The sequence below is a fragment of the Camelina sativa genome, chromosome 2 (assembly GCF_030686135.1).
Source record: "Camelina sativa cultivar CO46 ecotype springtype chromosome 2, ASM3068613v1".
In the NCBI taxonomy this organism is placed as follows: domain Eukaryota; kingdom Viridiplantae; phylum Streptophyta; class Magnoliopsida; order Brassicales; family Brassicaceae; genus Camelina; species Camelina sativa.
This window is the reverse complement of record NC_141881.1, coordinates 24,399,079-24,415,989: the sequence shown is the minus strand read 5'-3', so window position 1 is coordinate 24,415,989 and position 16,911 is coordinate 24,399,079. Positions and strand designations below refer to the sequence as shown.

The 16,911-nt window shown below is 32.4% G+C and overlaps 2 protein-coding genes and 2 non-coding genes across 7 annotated transcripts; 2 read left to right on the top strand and 2 right to left on the bottom strand.

Annotated features, from left to right (window-relative positions):
- Positions 1–1,365: 1,365 nt before the first annotated feature.
- On the bottom strand, positions 1,366–6,308 carry LOC104731333 (uncharacterized). Of its 4 annotated transcripts, none has more exons than XR_015570545.1 (14): positions 5,831–6,308; positions 5,462–5,502; positions 4,912–5,112; positions 4,679–4,776; positions 4,257–4,450; positions 3,982–4,163; positions 3,468–3,803; positions 3,324–3,405; positions 3,013–3,110; positions 2,765–2,900; positions 2,539–2,623; positions 2,384–2,453; positions 2,048–2,188; positions 1,366–1,845 (listed from the first exon to the last, which is right to left on the bottom strand). XR_015570545.1 is itself a non-coding variant. In XM_010450669.3 (14 exons), exons 1-14 carry the CDS (start codon positions 5,931–5,933, stop codon positions 1,558–1,560), a joined length of 1,989 nt encoding a protein of 662 aa, XP_010448971.1. In that variant the 5' UTR covers positions 5,934–6,308; the 3' UTR covers positions 1,366–1,557. The 4 variants fall into 4 exon arrangements, 1 of the variants encoding a protein (XP_010448971.1); XR_015570544.1 differs by having other exon boundaries at positions 3,013–3,061; XR_015570543.1 differs by having other exon boundaries at positions 3,324–3,388.
- Positions 6,309–7,292: 984 nt separating this feature from the next.
- On the top strand, positions 7,293–7,365 carry TRNAF-GAA (transfer RNA phenylalanine (anticodon GAA)). The gene has a single exon. It is a non-coding gene; the product is annotated as a tRNA-Phe (tRNA).
- A 755-nt stretch (positions 7,366–8,120) lies between these two features.
- Positions 8,121–11,360, bottom strand: LOC104731322 (GDSL esterase/lipase At5g55050). Its single transcript, XM_010450658.3, has 5 exons — positions 10,907–11,360; positions 10,371–10,516; positions 9,532–9,765; positions 9,189–9,444; positions 8,121–8,492 (listed from the first exon to the last, which is right to left on the bottom strand). The coding sequence occupies exons 1-5, from the start codon at positions 11,178–11,180 to the stop codon at positions 8,266–8,268; spliced, it is 1,137 nt and encodes a 378-aa protein (XP_010448960.2). The 5' UTR covers positions 11,181–11,360; the 3' UTR covers positions 8,121–8,265.
- On the top strand, positions 9,810–9,882 carry TRNAF-GAA (transfer RNA phenylalanine (anticodon GAA)). Its single transcript has one exon. It is a non-coding gene; the product is annotated as a tRNA-Phe (tRNA).
- Positions 11,361–16,911: the final 5,551 nt, after the last annotated feature.

Sequence of the window (16,911 nt, the reverse complement as noted above, 5' to 3'; positions counted from 1 at the left end):
CTTTATAATTTATTCATTTTTTTTTTGTTTTTAAAGTTGAAATGGGCTGAACCTTTTTTAAAAGTCCTTCATCTCAAATGATGAAAAATTAGTTGAATGTTCATTAAGCTTTTACAACTTGGTATTGTGTCAACCATTTGCAGTCTAAAAATTTGTTATATTGGTTCTTTTTGAAAAACAAAATTACAAAACTTTGTGGATTTGTCACATTTTTTTTTAAAATTGCTCTGGAGGGAGGTCAACGCTTTTATCCATCATTACGAAAAGTCAACGCCAACCTTTTCGATCATTATCTATATCTATATATACATTTTTGGAGACATTTATGAAATAAATCCTGGAGTTAGAACTTATTTACAATCATGCCATTAACATTAATTTTACAATAATTTTTTATTTTAAATAATATCAAATTTGGAATCTAACTTAAGAAGATTTTCTCTTATTCAAATTTTCAAAAGTATCAGACCAACACCCATTAGCATTAAATATTTTATATTTAATTAATTCATTCTCTAAAAAACTGTTGATAATAACTTATTTTCATGTTTTTGAAAGCCAAGTGAATAAACTATTGATAATAACTTTAATTTTTTTTAAAAAATGGAGCCTGAACTGACACAAATTGTTAAAAAAAAAATTACTTCTTCACCGAAGTGTTTTTCAGTAGCTAATACTCCCTCCGTTTCATAATATAGGATGTTTAGAGAAATATTTTTGTTTCATAATATAGGATGTTTCCAATTTTCTATGCAACTTTTAGATTAAATTTATATTTTTTATTATGCAGACTTGTTTATGATTGGTTAAACTTTATAAAAGTAACTATGTCTTAATATGCATGTTTCCACTAAAACATCCTATATTTTGAAACGGAGGAAGTATATTAATATATAGATTTTTGATCCATACTAATAAGAAACAATTGATATAAGTCAAACTTTACAAAAAAAAACACTCCACCATTTTAATCGACTTGCACAACTATAAATACAAAAGTGTTAAATGATATAGTGATAAAACAACCAAAATTACAAAGTCAAACTATAGTATACTCATATAATTATAAAAAATAGAATATATTATGTATTATTGTTATCTCTATATTGTAAATGAAAAAGAAAAATCACAAAAAGTATATTTTTTGACTAAATTAAATTTAATAAATAATAAGGATATCCTAACTTGTATATAATAAACCACAACATGTAGACAATGGAAATTATACACTACATAATGTATTGATGTAGAACTATAGTAGATTAAAAAATACAAAATATATTATATACATATATATAGTTAATATAATAAAGAAATTTTATTTTGCATTTATTTCTAGTTCTACTTGGTTAACAAACTCAAAACTTATACATCATATACATTCATTTCCATTTCACCATATCAAATTTCCCTTCAGAAATGTTTTAAATCAGATAACTTTACAGTTACCAACCAATTGATTAACTTAACCACCTAAAAACCGAGAAAAGGAAAAACAAAAAACCTGAGAAATTTACTCGAAACCAGATGAAAACAAATCAAATAAATAGGAAGAGTTCAGACAAGAGTCACATTTTCAGGTCTAGGAGGTCTCTTTCCAAACAGAGACGTCTTGCCTTCAAAAATACTAGAGAATGATTGGCGCGGGCTAGGTTCGGTGCTTTTCTGTTCAGTTTCTGATGGAACTCTTGTCTGCTTTCGTTCTTTACTACCACGAAAGATGAAACCGAGCCGCTTAAACCGGCGTTTCGTTTCGCTCCCATTTGATGGCGAATCCTCTGTTTGTTTCATTGATCTCAAAACTTCTTCTGGACGTAATAACATTGTTTCCACGGTCTCGTACACCTATTAGGACCAAAAAATACACACACAAATCACATCTTTAGTTTCTATATTGATTCTACAAGTTAAATGCAATTAGAATGTATGTTACTTTGTCATCTGATAAAACATTCTTAACTCTAACTAGTGATAGCTGCATCTTTATTTTGAGATTTCCAAGCATGTATATACGTTTTTGAATCTGTGCACAGTTCTAGTAAAGTACCTGGCAGAGATCATCAAGCTTATCGGTCCATGCGCCTCCCTGACAAATAGCAACCACATAATCCTTGCATTCAAAGAAAAGCTTTGACAAATCATCGTTTGTGGCTACAATTGGCTCCACTATCACAAAGCCCAGGGAAAGCTGAAAAATTAAGAACCAATCCAATCGTCAAAGTGCTGTTTACAGCTAAAATCGTAACTGTTTAATCAACGACATCTGTTTAACATAGCGCAACTTAGAGAATTTGTAATTTATCAGTTTCCTGGAGATCAAAGAACCTAGTTCTAAGAAAATACTACAACATGAATTTAGGGATTCGAGTGTTTACAAACTTACCAGTGAAACAAACAGCTGCTCAAAAAGTTCAGCAGCTGGAATGTCTTCCAAAGAATTCAAGATTCCTTCTCTGTTATGAGCAACGGACAAGATCTCTATGAGTGATCAAATACAGATTTCCTTACATTTAAGATGACATATTTATTGAAACTTACACAGCTAAATCTTCATCAAAGAGAGGTGCTTGCTTAACAGCAGGGAGGGGTTTAGCTGTTTCCCACAGCTCACGCCATAAATTACCTAATAATATATAAAAGAAAAAGTTGGGAAGACTAGTTGAGAGCACGACTTGAAAGATTAAAGTTATGGTGTAACCACAGAGAGAAACTGGGTCACGGGCAAATCACAAGAGCAAGACAAATATATGAGAAAAAGTCGAACCTTCTTTCTGCATCCGGGTACTTAATTGACCTCGAACGGGTGAAGAGTCATCACCAGACAAGTTATCACTTTCAGTCCAGTCTGGTGGAGAGTGCCATCTCACAAAATCTTCCAAAATACAGCCAGGATTTGCTGCCTAATAGAGAGGTACAGATCTAATCAAATTTCATACCAGCTACAATTTTGTTTCCTTATATGAGTGCTTATATACCTAACATCAATAAAGAGTATTCATTTTTAATAATCACCTTGAAAGCTTGCATGTCAGACAAGAGTTGAGAACATCCAGCCCCCATGCTGAACCATAAGAAAGACAACAATCCAATCTATCAAGATAATTCGATATCTGAAAGATGTCTGAATATTAATGAATGGAATATATATTATTAAGCCAGATTACACGTCTATTATTTCTCATCTAACACACTGTTCCTGGTCTTTCAGTTACCAATTTAAAATATAATAGCAGATTGACTAACTTTCACACCCATAGGGTAAATATTGCTGTGGCATATAAATTTTATATTAAACTATGATAAAATAAAATGATTGCACTGACCTCCCTGTCCGAAGTACTAATTCCTCTGTTTCTCTAATAAGATCTTCCGTCAACAGCGGACCTTCCTACATGGATATAAACACTAAGACTTCAGAGATAGAGAAGGTAGCTACAGTTTTATCAACTGAGATGGAAGTTACGAACCTGGGTTACTGGGGAATACACAGGTTCACCAGTTTCCAACAGTGTTAAGTTCTCAACTTGGTGGTTAACGCCCAGGCGGAGTAAGAGTTCTCCAGAGTTACTTTTAGCATACAAAAGAGAAGCTGGAGAACCCATTGCTTCTGAAACGCCTAACTCTTGATTGGCTTGCCTCATTATCGCATCTAATGCTTCGGAAGCAGCTAAGATGTGTGCTTTCCTTGCAAGACAGCAGTTTATAACCTGTAACCATTGGTGCAGTAGGCAACTTTTCAAATCTGGATTCTTGTCCAAAGGTATCCATGGTATGTGTTTCTCTTCATCCCAAAATCTCCTCAACTGCGCATCCAGATTATTTGAGAGAAATTGTCAAAAGAGCTACAATACGTCACATTTTGTTGTAGTGACTTGTCAAAGGACGTTAACAAATAGAGTGAACTATCCACTAAGAAAAGTGAAGAAAGAACTAATAGGAAAAGAAATATTCTGAAACCAAAATTTGCACCGCAAAACTTACTTCATCAACCACCCTGCACCAGAACAAAGCCATTCTCCTTGGTGTTGTAAAACTTCCAATTACTTCAGCGAGCTTAACAACAAAGCTACAAGGGGGAGCAGCATGAAGATCTTTTGCGAAAGATGCTTTGTTGGTAGGAGACTCCAAATCAGAGACAATCTTTCTGCTGAGGAAGCTACTATCTGTAAAATATTTGCCAATTGGAAAGATAAATAGCTGTAACTCGAATATAGTTTGATGAAGAAAAAAAGTATCTCCAACTAAGGCAATCCTACCCGCATTAAACAAGGCATTGATTAGAGAAACAAGTTTTTCCTCATCTCCTGAATCAAAACCAAGCTTATCCTCTTTTTCACCAAGAACCAACGATTTCACTGCAGAGAGGCTCAAGCCACTCCTTTCCTTCACTGGTGATGAACTTCCAGACGATGCAACAAAGTCTTTCACAGTCTTAGCCCTTTTTCCCGCTCTGGAAAAACGAAATCATAAGGTAGTAGTGAGAAAGCAGAGCGGATCATTGCAAAATGCTTTAGCCAAAGAATACATAATATTGGTGCACACATATACTACAACCTCAGGGATTACTACAAATTTAAACCTCAGTGGGTATATAACTGAATCTTTTGGGAAAAAAATTCGTCAGAAACTACATGAAGTAGAAAGAGGAAAAGATCTAAACTTATGTATAAAGACTCACTCGATTGCTGCAGCCAGCTGCTTCACAACGGATGCTGGAGGAATGCTATTCACATCAACGGCATTTAAAGATTCTACCAAGAAGCTGACATCAGATGCCTAGAAATTGGTGTTCAAAGATAAATAATATAAACACAGAGAAGCAAATAAAGTATAGACTACAGGAAAATAGCATGCTTTAAGAACGCCCTGTAGCAGCAAAAGCGATCTGAAAATTGGACCAGTTTGTAATACCTTGGCTTCTTGATCTTGCTTTGCTTTAAGAATAAACAAATTCTCGTCATAGAAAGGAGCAGCCATGGTTGAATCCTCAGCCTTGTCTTGATCTTCAACTTCTTTCCTCCCAATTCTCAAGTTTTTCAGTTTGTTTTGCCACTCTTGCTTCTTCCTAATATGTGCAGTTCTCCATCCCTGAGGCTTCACTTCATTCTCCTCCTGTTCCCAACATTTCCAATTAGCATAAACTATATAAAAAAAAAAGTACCTATGGTCACTCAACACTCTCATAGTATTCCATCAACTTCAGAAACGCAAAGAAAATTTCAACACCTATTACCTATATACACATCTCTTTACCAGTATCCAAAATGGTTCAAGTAAACAGCTTTCTTACTTCTCATCATCCCAAAATGGGTAATGGGAATAGCTTTCTACATCTCAAAATCCCAAAATTTCAAATCCTTTAAAATGTAGTTTAATCATTCCTATTCACATTTTCCCCAGATTTTTTTTTATAAAATCGAATCTGTTACATAAATGTGTGTATCTGTGCAAAGAACCTAACCTTATAGTCATTCTCATTCCTTGCTGATTGCTTCTCCTCCTCTTCAACAACAATTCCAATTCAAAAAAAAAATCAAATAAAATTCACCAGAAAAAAAGAAACTGAATTGAATTTGACTCTACGAAGAGAAAAAAACACAGAAATAGAATTCGAATTTGACAAGAGAGAAGAACCCCAAAAATAGAATCCGAATTAATCCTAAAAGAGACTAAAAAAACCAGAGGTGGAGCGATAAGCCTCTCTATCTATTCATCATCAGTCAAATTTTAGTAAATGAAGAGGAAAAAACAAAAACCAAAATCAAAGTCAAAAAAACTGAAGCGGAAGCTACGGGGGAAGAGAGAGAGGAATTGAAAAAATTATTAATACCAAGATCAGATTTGAGATCAGTGAAGACGCGCTCCGCTTTAGCAGCGGCGGAATTGAAGGCGGTTCTAGCTTTAGAGACAAAGGACGGCGGCGCCGTCTCCATTATCGTGCGCACCTGTACGTGCGCAAGTTATTAAAGTTTTTGTCTTTTATTTTTGTTGTTGTCAACTACACGACATTGAAAGATTTAGGAAATAGAGAAGACGAATAGAGAAGAAGAAGAAGAAGAAGAAGGTGAGATCAACGAGGGGGGGGAGGAAGATGAATTTACGAAGACAATTGTCAATATTTAAATATTTCTTTTTCCCTAGATTTATTAGTACTTACAAAAAATGAGATTAGATTAGAGTAGTGTTTTTGCAATATGTGATTTTATGGTAATGGTATTTAATATAGTCTTTGTTCCAAACAAAAAAAAAAAAAAAGGTATTTAATATCGAGAAATTGATTGGTTTAAATATTCCGGAACCAATTTCGAATCGAATTTGGAAAACTTGGTTTAGAAAACATACATAGCAATAGCAGTCCATAGAGAGAGCTTTTTTTTTTGTGTTGTATACTATAAAAGTTTAGTTATGTTCTTGTCTAGTTATATAACATGTTTGTAATGTTGAAATGGTCCAAACTTTTTTTGTCTGTGGAAATTCAACATTTGGGTAAAGTTTCATATATATTTTTTTGTTTGGGGGGGTCAATAGTCCAAACTTTCTTGTGGGTGTTTTTGTAACCTTCTTTAGTAGGAGTTGGACTGATTCCATTTCGATTTTTATTTTTCCAATTGTAACTAGGGATGTTGCTATCAATCCTAGGAATGATGTTGTAAAGAGTGATAGGCCGGTCCAGCCGTGTAATCAAGCCGGTTTTGTATAGTGACTACTACTACTACTACTAGCATTATGTCACGACTTTTTATAGATTTGGTCTTGCAGGGTTGGTTAACTTTGTTTTGAAATGGGGCAAGACCTGGCTTTGATTTTCTTTTTCGCAGCATTGACAAAAAAAAACTAATTTCACTCGGACCATTTTGATAGGGCTGAGATGGCTTGACGACCCACACGTTTTTTAACCACTACATTATAAATTTGTAACTAGTAATACCAACACTAGTTGTTTTAGATCATGGTTTTTAACCTTTTTATAATGGTTGCTTGACTCGGTATTACTACTCATTATCTGATTAGGGTCGTTTCTAGATTTTCGAGTATACCATTGACGATTTAAAAGTGTTGTTGCACTTTCTTAATTTAAGAAAGAACAAGTCATCACATAATCAAATATATGGTAGAAGAGGTCATAAGATCCATTGTTTTGAGTACTTGAGTTTATTGGTTCGATATGTGATTCTGAGCTTTAGATTAGGTCCATTAGGAGAGAGTTAAATGAAATATAGGAATAATTAATTAAATATTAGCGAATAAATATGGGAATAATTAATTAAACATTAGCAAATACTTAACAAAATGCGGGGATAGCTCAGTTGGGAGAGCGTCAGACTGAAGATCTGAAGGTCGCGTGTTCGATCCACGCTCACCGCAATATTTTGTGTTTTTTTTCCTTCTTTTTTTTTTCTTGTTGACATTCTTCGTATTGAAAAGATTTTTGTTCAAGAGAAATATTCCCGAAGACACTCAAATATTAACCCTCCTGAAAGAAACTCAGAATCTCGATCGTATAAAACATATTAAATGACGTTAATAAATCGTTTGTTTACATTCAATTGTATAATGACATTTAATGACATCTCAGGTCTCAATACTTCATGTTCAATTACATAGAATGATAGAAACAATAGAAACAATTAATTGTCATCAGTAGGTATGACTTATAGACTTATAGTAGTACAATAGGTTTTTAATTTATTTATCAACAACGACTTACGATATTTGTTTTTTTTTATAAAGCTTTAATTAATTACTATTCATATTTTAATGACTTGCAAGTCACGATATCTAAATATCATGACCCATCGTGGCCTGACATCCCCTACACACGACCAAGTTCAATTCAAAGAAAGTAAGAAAAATTACGCCGAGAGTGAAGAACTAGCTAAACCGGGACCAATTTTCCGGTCGCTGCTGCTAAATTGGGAAATGAACTTGACCGGTGGCAATTGAAGAAGAGGATCAACATGTTGGTGTGTTGCAAACTTACAAGGAAGCTCAGGGGCATTGTACTCGATAATAATTAACTTATAGTATCAGCTTAATGATGTTGTAGTATTAGTATATGTTGATCTATCCGGTACAACTCTGGTATACCGGTTTATAAAGTAGAAACAGAGAAAAGCTAGTAAATTAAAATTTTAAAACTTATATATTTCGTTGGTAACAAAATTAGTACGTATATGAATACAAATCAAGTCTCCAAATCCCATTTGTCTACTTAATTATGTACTCTTCCCAAAAAAAATAAAGACCGAAGCGTGTATATATTGATCATGTAGAGACCAATTGAGTGAGAGTTATAGGAGACGAGTAATGTGAATCATCAGATAACATAAGGTCGACGATGGTCCGAGCAGCAGCTTCTGTGGGATGACCATAACGATCCCAAAAAAGATATTTGGTTCTGTCTGAACATAACTTTGCCAAGGGAAGACAAGGAAGGTCCGCGTTCAATTCGCCACCATTTCCACAACATGCTGATGTAACGTCCGCAAAACCTGAAATAAGAAAAAACGACAACGGTTTTGTTTTTTTCCGTGTTAGATACACGTTGGTTTATCGAAAAAAAAAAAAGATACACGTTGGTTCAATCTTGTTTGCTAGCATGTTCTTTTCTTCTTTTCTAGTACTATCACCACTTTGGTAGTTTGGTACGTGGATCATGTGTGTTGTGTTGTGTCCCCTCATCTTTATAGTGATCCCACTTTGGAACTTTTCGGTTGCTTGGCATTTGGAATTTATGGTTTTTTATAATATTCTTTGTTAACTGTTATCTTAAAAACTTCTAAAAATATTTGTATTACTTGGTAAAAACTATATGGTCTTACATATATATTCAAGACATGTAAACTATTTCTGTTTACTATCAAAATTTTATTGTTTGAAATATATAATTTTAATACCTTTAGGAAGAAATATTTCATGTGAACTAAGATTTTAGATTGATTATTACTAGATCTCTTTATAAGTTTTTTAGATTAAATGAAAGAGAAGTCAAACATAATTGAAAGAATACAAAAGTTTGTTTACCAATCTAGTGACATGTAATCTGAATAGTTTAATGTGGTTCATTACTCACAATTTCAGGATATATATAGTATATGGTTTGATTTCAGTTTGATTATATATCCCTATTTTTCATCAATGGTGATAAGAAAATGTTAATACCCAAAATATCAATATCATCAACGTACCGTAAGGGGCGGGATTGGAGATAATGTCTTCTAAGGACTTGAAGTTGTCAAAGTAAGTGTACGTCATTGAGCCTTGCAATTCTTGTTTGAGTTGTTGCAGCATTTTTACTAGAGCATCGTTATACAAAGAGCACCACATGTTTGCATCTCCGTCACATTCATGGATTGTCGAGTTCTTCGCTCTTTTTCCCGGTGTGCAACCGATCGGCCCTACCCCGATTATAAGGAATCTACGCGCACCAGTATAGTGAATTCTCTGTTGATACAATTTTCAATAAATTTAATCATCATCCAAATATATAACGAAGATCACATGAATGCTTGATATTATTTTGTTTAATACCTTTAATTGCTCTTTGAGTTTATCAGCCATTAATTGTGTGTATTGTTGAGGATTGCTCTGTTGTCGGAGTTTGAACGATCCAAAATAGTCGAAAAGATCGTTACTTCCTATAACAATAGTAAATAGAGATTTCAATAGGTGAGCTTGTGCTTCTGATGGTTCAAGCTGAGTCGTGAGATCGTTATGAATAGAGAGCCAATTGTTCACTTGCTTTGATAAAGGAATAGCTTGTCCCTGAAAGCATATAAGTAAAGGCTTTAACAAATTAATAACAATTTGCGGGGATAGCTCAGTTGGGAGAGCGTCAGACTGAAGATCTGAAGGTCGCGTGTTCGATCCACGCTCACCGCATATTTTGTGTTTTTTTTTTTTTTTTTTTTTTAATATATATATATATATATATATGTCCGAAAACAATCAAGTAGTATAATTTACTCTCGCAAATGAAACTCAGAATCTCGATTTATTTAATGACATTTAATCGTTCGATTAGCATAATGACATCTCGAGTCTCAATACTTTTCAATTACATACTGTAGTAACATTTTATTGTGATCGGGTAGTATATGAGTTTTCTAATTTATCTATCAACAACGACTAACACGATTTTTCTTTTAAGTTTTAAAATTTTATTTTCTGTTTAGTTAAATTACTAAATTAATTATTCCCTGATGATAAATCATAGATGAATGACATATATCATATACTTGAAATCTTTCGCCTAACTTTCGGTATGAAATAAAGCTGGCCATCGAATCAATACTCTATTCCATTCTCTTCCAGAACTTTTAAATATATTATGGAAGATCATATATATTTAGTTATTTATATAAACTTACAAGTTTTTGGTCGGAACCGTTAAAGATTCCGGCTCCACCGGAAGCAAAATTCACACCGGTCACGGCTGCAGATTTTCTCGTTTCCCTGTTTAGTAGGCCTCTAAGTGAGAGGTACGGTGGCGGTAACGGTAAACCAAATTTCTCAGCTAAGCAACCCAACAAAAAAAAAAAACAAGGTTTAAATTAATAAATTACCAAAAACACAACTCTCTCGTACATGAAACTCGACTTGGCAACATTCTCGAGTACTACAAACATTGACGTCCACAACTAACTTAATCGTTAGAAAACTTCGTGTAACATTATCTTTATAAAAGTATTATATTTTTCAATGTCTGACCATTTTCTTTTATAAAGTATAAGTTCGTGAATATATTTAATTTTAATGGACAGCACGTCACGCTATCTAAATCGAACCAATCGTGGTCTGCCATAACATGACATACCAACACTATCAACTTCGTTTCATACAAAAGAAAAATAAAAAAGCCACCGGAGAATGATAAATAATAATCCTGATAATAATGACAACTCACCGATAGCATCGGCGGCGTTCTTGCCGTTACAGAATCTTCCGGTGGGTTTCTTGTTCGGGAAATCGACGCCGTTATGTGGATAGTTAGATTTGGATATTGATATTGGTAAGTAGTTATTGTTTCCGGCATCAACTAAAGAATCTCCGAACACGTATAATCCCGGAATCGAAGCTAATTTCCCGGTCGCAGCTTGTAAACCGGGGAATGAATCGAACCGGAGTAAACCAAGAAAGAGGAGAAAGATAGTGACGAGAGGTGTGTTGTTCGCCGGCATGTTTGTTTTTTTTTTTTTGGTTTTTCTGGCGAACTCTTTTAATGTGGTGTTGTTTCTCAGAGACTCTCGGGAGTTTGTAAGAGAGATGTAAACTTAGTGAGGGTTTTTATAGAGGGAAGAGAAATGTGAATTCTTAAGAAATTAACAAAAGCAGAAAAATAAAATAAAGACTGCTAATGTGAAAAGAAGGAAAAAAATTTAAAAATCAAGTATGTAGCTAGGCAGCTTCTTTTGTTGTGTCATTGTCAGACAGACCATGATTTGTGTCACTTCTTGTACTATGGTATTTCCTGTGACTGTTATGGCAATTTCAAATTTGTTACAGTGTGTTGCACCGAAAACAATAGATTTGAACCCATTTTATACATCTCGACATATATCAGCTTTGCATATCAATCATATTAGTTTTGTCTATATTGATCTAGTTTTATCTTGATATTAATGTAAATTTCATAATTAAGGTTTGGAATTACTTATAGAATAAGCAAAGCTTCTCTTTTGCCAAATTTTTAAAAAGGGGAAAGGGAAACCGAAAGAGTTGGGAGTTTCTATACTATTTATCGTGCTTTTTTTTATTTAGGTACGCAAATATAGAAAGTTATATGAGTTCTGTTAGTTATAAATAATATTCTTTCCATTCCAAATAATTGTTAGGTTTACATTATTTATTGTGCGTTTTGCTAAAAGTACGTTAACTAAGTATTTTTTTTTGGAAAAATGTTGAGTTGTTCGATGGTCATAAAATTATATTCCTTTTGTTTCGAACTGATAATATTTTTTTCTCTCACAAATTATAAATTTCACTAGTTTATTTCTTGATTTAACTCTATCATTTTCTACTTTGTTTTAATTAAAAATGATTGTAAATAAGAATACACTGTAATTCCAAATATAGTTTTCTATTCGTGTGGAGACCCAAAACATCTACTAATTGGAAAGAGTGTTTTATACTATCAACTTTATTGTTTTTAGTCTTTTTAGTATAGTAAAGTACTGTAGTTTACTACATCATCCTAATTCCTACATAATCTATATATCATGCGAATTACCATCATGTAGTGAATATGAAAAGTTTGATTTTGGACAATTTTTTTTTTTAAAAAAGAAGATTGAGTTTGATCCGAATTGTAATCATCGTGAGATACATGATCATTCTCAATTATTATTTTGCAAACAAGTCAAACTTCTAGATTTTTTTTGTTTGTTTTGTTATCTTTTCAAGGCTCCAAGCCATATAATAATAATATCTTTATGGATGTACTTTCTTGCACTAAAGTTGAGATGTGCACCACCAAAACTTGCATCGTATGCATTTTTAGCCCATGCAGTATCACATTTCCATTATCTTATATATAAATTATATAGTTTATATAAATATACTATGTGATTTGAATGATAGAGATATGAGTCAAACAAAATCGACGAGGAACGCGTCTTACGAATAATTACATAAAGTAAAACTTGTGAAACAAAAATGTATCCCTAATTCTGACTAGATTAACTGATTAAGTTTTGGTCGGTTAGAAGAATTCTAGGCGAACTGATTATAAATTAGATGTTTAGAACTTACTGAAAAATGAAAAATCATTTTAACTCAACCATGTAGTGATGTAGGTAGTCCCTTTGTAAAATTGTAAGATGTCAAAATAATTCATTATACTTCATGAGCTGTTCAGTTCGAGGTTTTTATAAGATCAAACTAGATATGTTTTCTAAATTTCATTTAATAAATAGATTAGGTGCTTGAGTTCAATTGTATTGAAAAGTTATTATATCCACGAAAATTCTAATACGTTCTGAGTTACCGTATAGTTCATACTCGTTTTCATTTGTCAGTTCAATAAAGGACGTAAAAATGATTCGTCAGTCACTTCATGAGCTGATTTTTCAGAAAGTCATTTTTAACGCGTGTTCACATCGTATAATTTGTATGCATGTCTTTGTTTTTGCGTTGAATTGCTAAGAAATAATTTTGGAAAACTGGCGTAGTATTTTAAAGTCAATTTACAACTGATGTTTTAAAGTTAAAAAACAGACGCAAATTTAGTTTAATTAAAATATTGTAAAATGACAACACTTTGATATACATTAATTTCGTATACTGTTTTGAATCTGCAGAAGATGTATTATGGCTGCATTGTGATTTTTACAAGATTGTACCATGGATAAATAAAAAATGTGAAAACTGATAATTATTGAATAGAACAATGTCATATAAGTATCAATTAACGGCGATATAGTCTAAACTCTAAAGTAAGATACTACTACATAAATTGCTTATGCTTAAATAGATACAACACTCAAAAATAACAAAAGCTAAGAATTATAGTAATGAATTAAAGGAAGTCTTTAACCAAAAAAAAAAAAACTAAATGAAGTCTCTTTAATGGTTGTAGTGGTCATTGTCAGTTTGTCACCGTGTCAACTGGGCTAGTCCCCGCACCACGCTAAGTTTCAGAAATTGCGAGAAAAACCGTAAACAAAGAAACTAATTCATTGCATTCACATAAATAAAAACAACAACAAAACAGACATCGTTCATACATATCCCATATCGATAAGATATATAAATCCCCCATACGTAACGAAAGAAAACAAATTACTACATAATAGGAGAATATGAGATTGGCTGATTAGGAGAAGTCAATATTGCAATTTACAAATATATGTTATTTTACTATTTCCTCTCTAAATATATTCGTACATATGACTTGTTATATATATGTATTTTTGTTTTAGTTTTGTAGAGAACGACTATTAAATATGTGTTTGTGAACGACTTTGTAAATATTGTATTTTCCACAAGTTTACACACAGATCAAATCATTTATCTGAAATTCCGAAACCAAAATATCCAGCTAGGTAGAAGATTTTACTATTTAGAGCTGGTTATGCTTTCGAGTACTATTTAATTTTTGTGTCCGTACTAGGCGAGTACTAAACTATAGTAGTATCAAATTTAGCTAAATAAATACCACTAGTATTAGCTTTATCAAAATTATCAACCAGCAGATCTTGAATACACAAGTTCACCACCACCTAAGGTTTGGATTTTAGTTTGATGTCGGTATATTATTTAGTCCATGCATAATGCCGAAACATATGAATACTCTTTAGGAAGATTTGCAAATAACTACAAAATTTATTTGTCCTTTTGGTGGATTGATTTGATTTACTTATATTCGGGTATATATAAATAACATCAAAAGGCTAATTTAAACGGTTTTAGTACGGTAAAACAGATTAGGACACTTTGACCTAAACGAAACTCCTAACATATTGTAGATCACTGCACGATTGTGCCATATATATAGTATAAATAGAATAATTTTATTGATTAACAAAACCACGTGCCAATTACTGTGTAATCTTTGCGACCAAAATACGTCTACTCTACCCAATTATTACGTCTATGCATATACGTACACACAACTAGTATGCAAACAACTACGGCCTACCTGTAATTTCAGTAACTAACAGTGATTAATTTTGCTAATAATTAGTTCGTCAACGAATCAAACTAATTTATGAACGGATCAATATATATTATAAACAAATGAGAATTTTAGATAAGAGGTGGTACCTTGGGAAAAGAGATTCACCGTAAAACGTGGGATTGTCGACGTCGAACATCTCATTCAGATCGGTTAGTTTACAACTCCGCTGACTCTCGGTTCTAATATTGAATACTTTTTCTATTTACGTACAGTATAATTTATACGTTGAATGTTGATTCATGATTAATTTGGTACACGTAACGCAACCAACAATATGAAAAAATTATAAATCTTTTGATTGTTGCCACCAATCACGCCATTAATATTATATTACTACTTCCTACGTTTTTTTCTATAGGATGCTTAAGCTAAAAAGCAAGAAGATTATATGATATTTTGGATGCGTTTTCAATAGAAAAACATTTAGTTAATATAACTAAAAATAATACAACCAATAATAAAATAAGTCAACCAAATAGAATACCTGAATGATATAAATAGTAACAAAACATCACAAAAACACAAATATAAAATATACATGTATATCGTTTGCCTAAACTAGTCTATAATAATAATTAATAAGTCAAAGTTGTATTATTCTGTTTTAGGGTCTTGGGTCATTTCCTTCGTGGGCTTTTTGTTTGTTTGTTTTGTTCGTGTCAAAATTAATTAAAGCTTACCAACCTAATTTAGAAATATTCAAAGCCAGCCCAGTAAAAACAAAATTCATCAGATATACTATACTAGTGGTTAAGCTTACTAATTACTATCAGCTATAAAATGGTAACTGAAGAAATTGGTACGATAAATATTCGAGATTAAATAATTTGTGAAAATCCAAAAGCTCACATTAGCGTTCACGAACATTATTTCCAATAAAAAAAATAAAATTGTTTTGGTTTGAGAATTGAGATTATACGGCAAACTTAGACTTAGACATGCATCATTATGATTTTAACACATTTATTAATCTCGTTGTAATCTACATAACTAGAGGCTAATTGCAAAGAGATTAGTCAAAACAAACATGTATGTGTTCGTTCATACAGTATCAGTTTTTGTTTACATGTAATGTAATAAATAGAGTGTTGTTGAAAGGTCAGCAGAACTCAGGAGAGAGTAAACGCATAATAATGTTCTGATGATTGTGGGACCCTTTAGTGTTATCTTCTTCTTCTTCTAAATCGTCTGATTCTCTCGATGTTGATGTAATTTGGACGGTTCAGATTTAATTCAAGTTCCTAAACAAAAAAATGATTTCTTTTATTATTACGTCTCTAACAAATAGTAGTACTATGCTAAAATCAAATATGGAGAAGTCAACCGTGTTTATTTATTTGCTGTCTCAGTTTTTCGCATTTTAATTATTTGAGAATAATTTTAATTCATTGATTTTTTAAGAGTGTCAATATTAGAGAAAAATGACTTCAAACCATATTTGTAGAGAGTTTTGAATCTCTCACGCGTATTATATGTGGCGCGTTCACAAGTAAGTTAACATATGATGACATGCATGGTCGAGTCACAAACATTTGAAGTGTGACCACAATGACAAACATTTTGATGAAATAACATTGGATCCAATAAAAATACAGTAAAAAGTTTTTAACAGTTGGGAAAACGATTACAAACAAGTTAAAGAGATAGAAAAAGTTGGTAATACATAAATTGACAAGAGTTTCCTATCGTTTTTTTTTTCCGCTTGAACTTTACCATTGTATCCATTGGTCACAATAGCAATGGTGTATCTGACGTATTGCAACAAGAAAGGTATACCAATTATTACGCCCATAATACTTGAATTCAAATTTACCTCAAGAGACAATCATGTATTATTAGATTGAACAAGACTCCATCATAGGTTCAAATTAAATCAAATTTTCCTACCAATTGAGCAGCCTGTATATGAACCTGTCATGCATATTTGGAGAATATATTTCTAGTATAAGTGGTTAGGCTGTGTACGTTTTGTCAAAAAGGATGGGACAAAAAAAGGTTACACTTTTGAAAATATAGGCGCCGTGTCATATTTTTGTTCGCAAAATTCTCAATTACTCCCAAGTTGCACATTCTCCTCTTAATTAGTTTTTTTTTCTTCTTCTTCTTTTCTCTTAACCTTTAATTTTCAACCTTTCTTTCTCTCCAAAATAAACATTTCACAAAAGTCCATCACTAGTTAATTTATCTCACCATACTCTAAGTTTAATACTCCCTCTGGTTTTTTTTACTTGTCA

What these genes read in the sequence shown, in the direction of transcription:
- LOC104731333 (XM_010450669.3), bottom strand. Translation starts at nt 5,933, where the DNA reads ATGGAGACGGCGCCGCCGTCCTTTGTCTCTAAAGCTAGAACCGCCTTC. An exon ending in GGAATGAGAATGACTATAAG is followed by an intron (nt 5,113 to 5,461) that starts GTTAGGTTCTTT and finishes TGTTGGGAACAG; the next exon opens with GAGGAGAATGAAGTGAAGCC. An exon ending in TTAGTACTTCGGACAGGGAG is followed by an intron (nt 3,062 to 3,323) that starts GTCAGTGCAATC and finishes CTTATGGTTCAG; the next exon opens with CATGGGGGCTGGATGTTCTC.
- LOC104731322 (XM_010450658.3), bottom strand. Translation starts at nt 11,180, where the DNA reads ATGCCGGCGAACAACACACCTCTCGTCACTATCTTTCTCCTCTTTCTT. An exon ending in GAACGCCGCCGATGCTATCG is followed by an intron (nt 10,517 to 10,906) that starts GTGAGTTGTCAT and finishes TGGGTTGCTTAG; the next exon opens with CTGAGAAATTTGGTTTACCG. An exon ending in AACTCAAAGAGCAATTAAAG is followed by an intron (nt 9,445 to 9,531) that starts GTATTAAACAAA and finishes TTGTATCAACAG; the next exon opens with AGAATTCACTATACTGGTGC.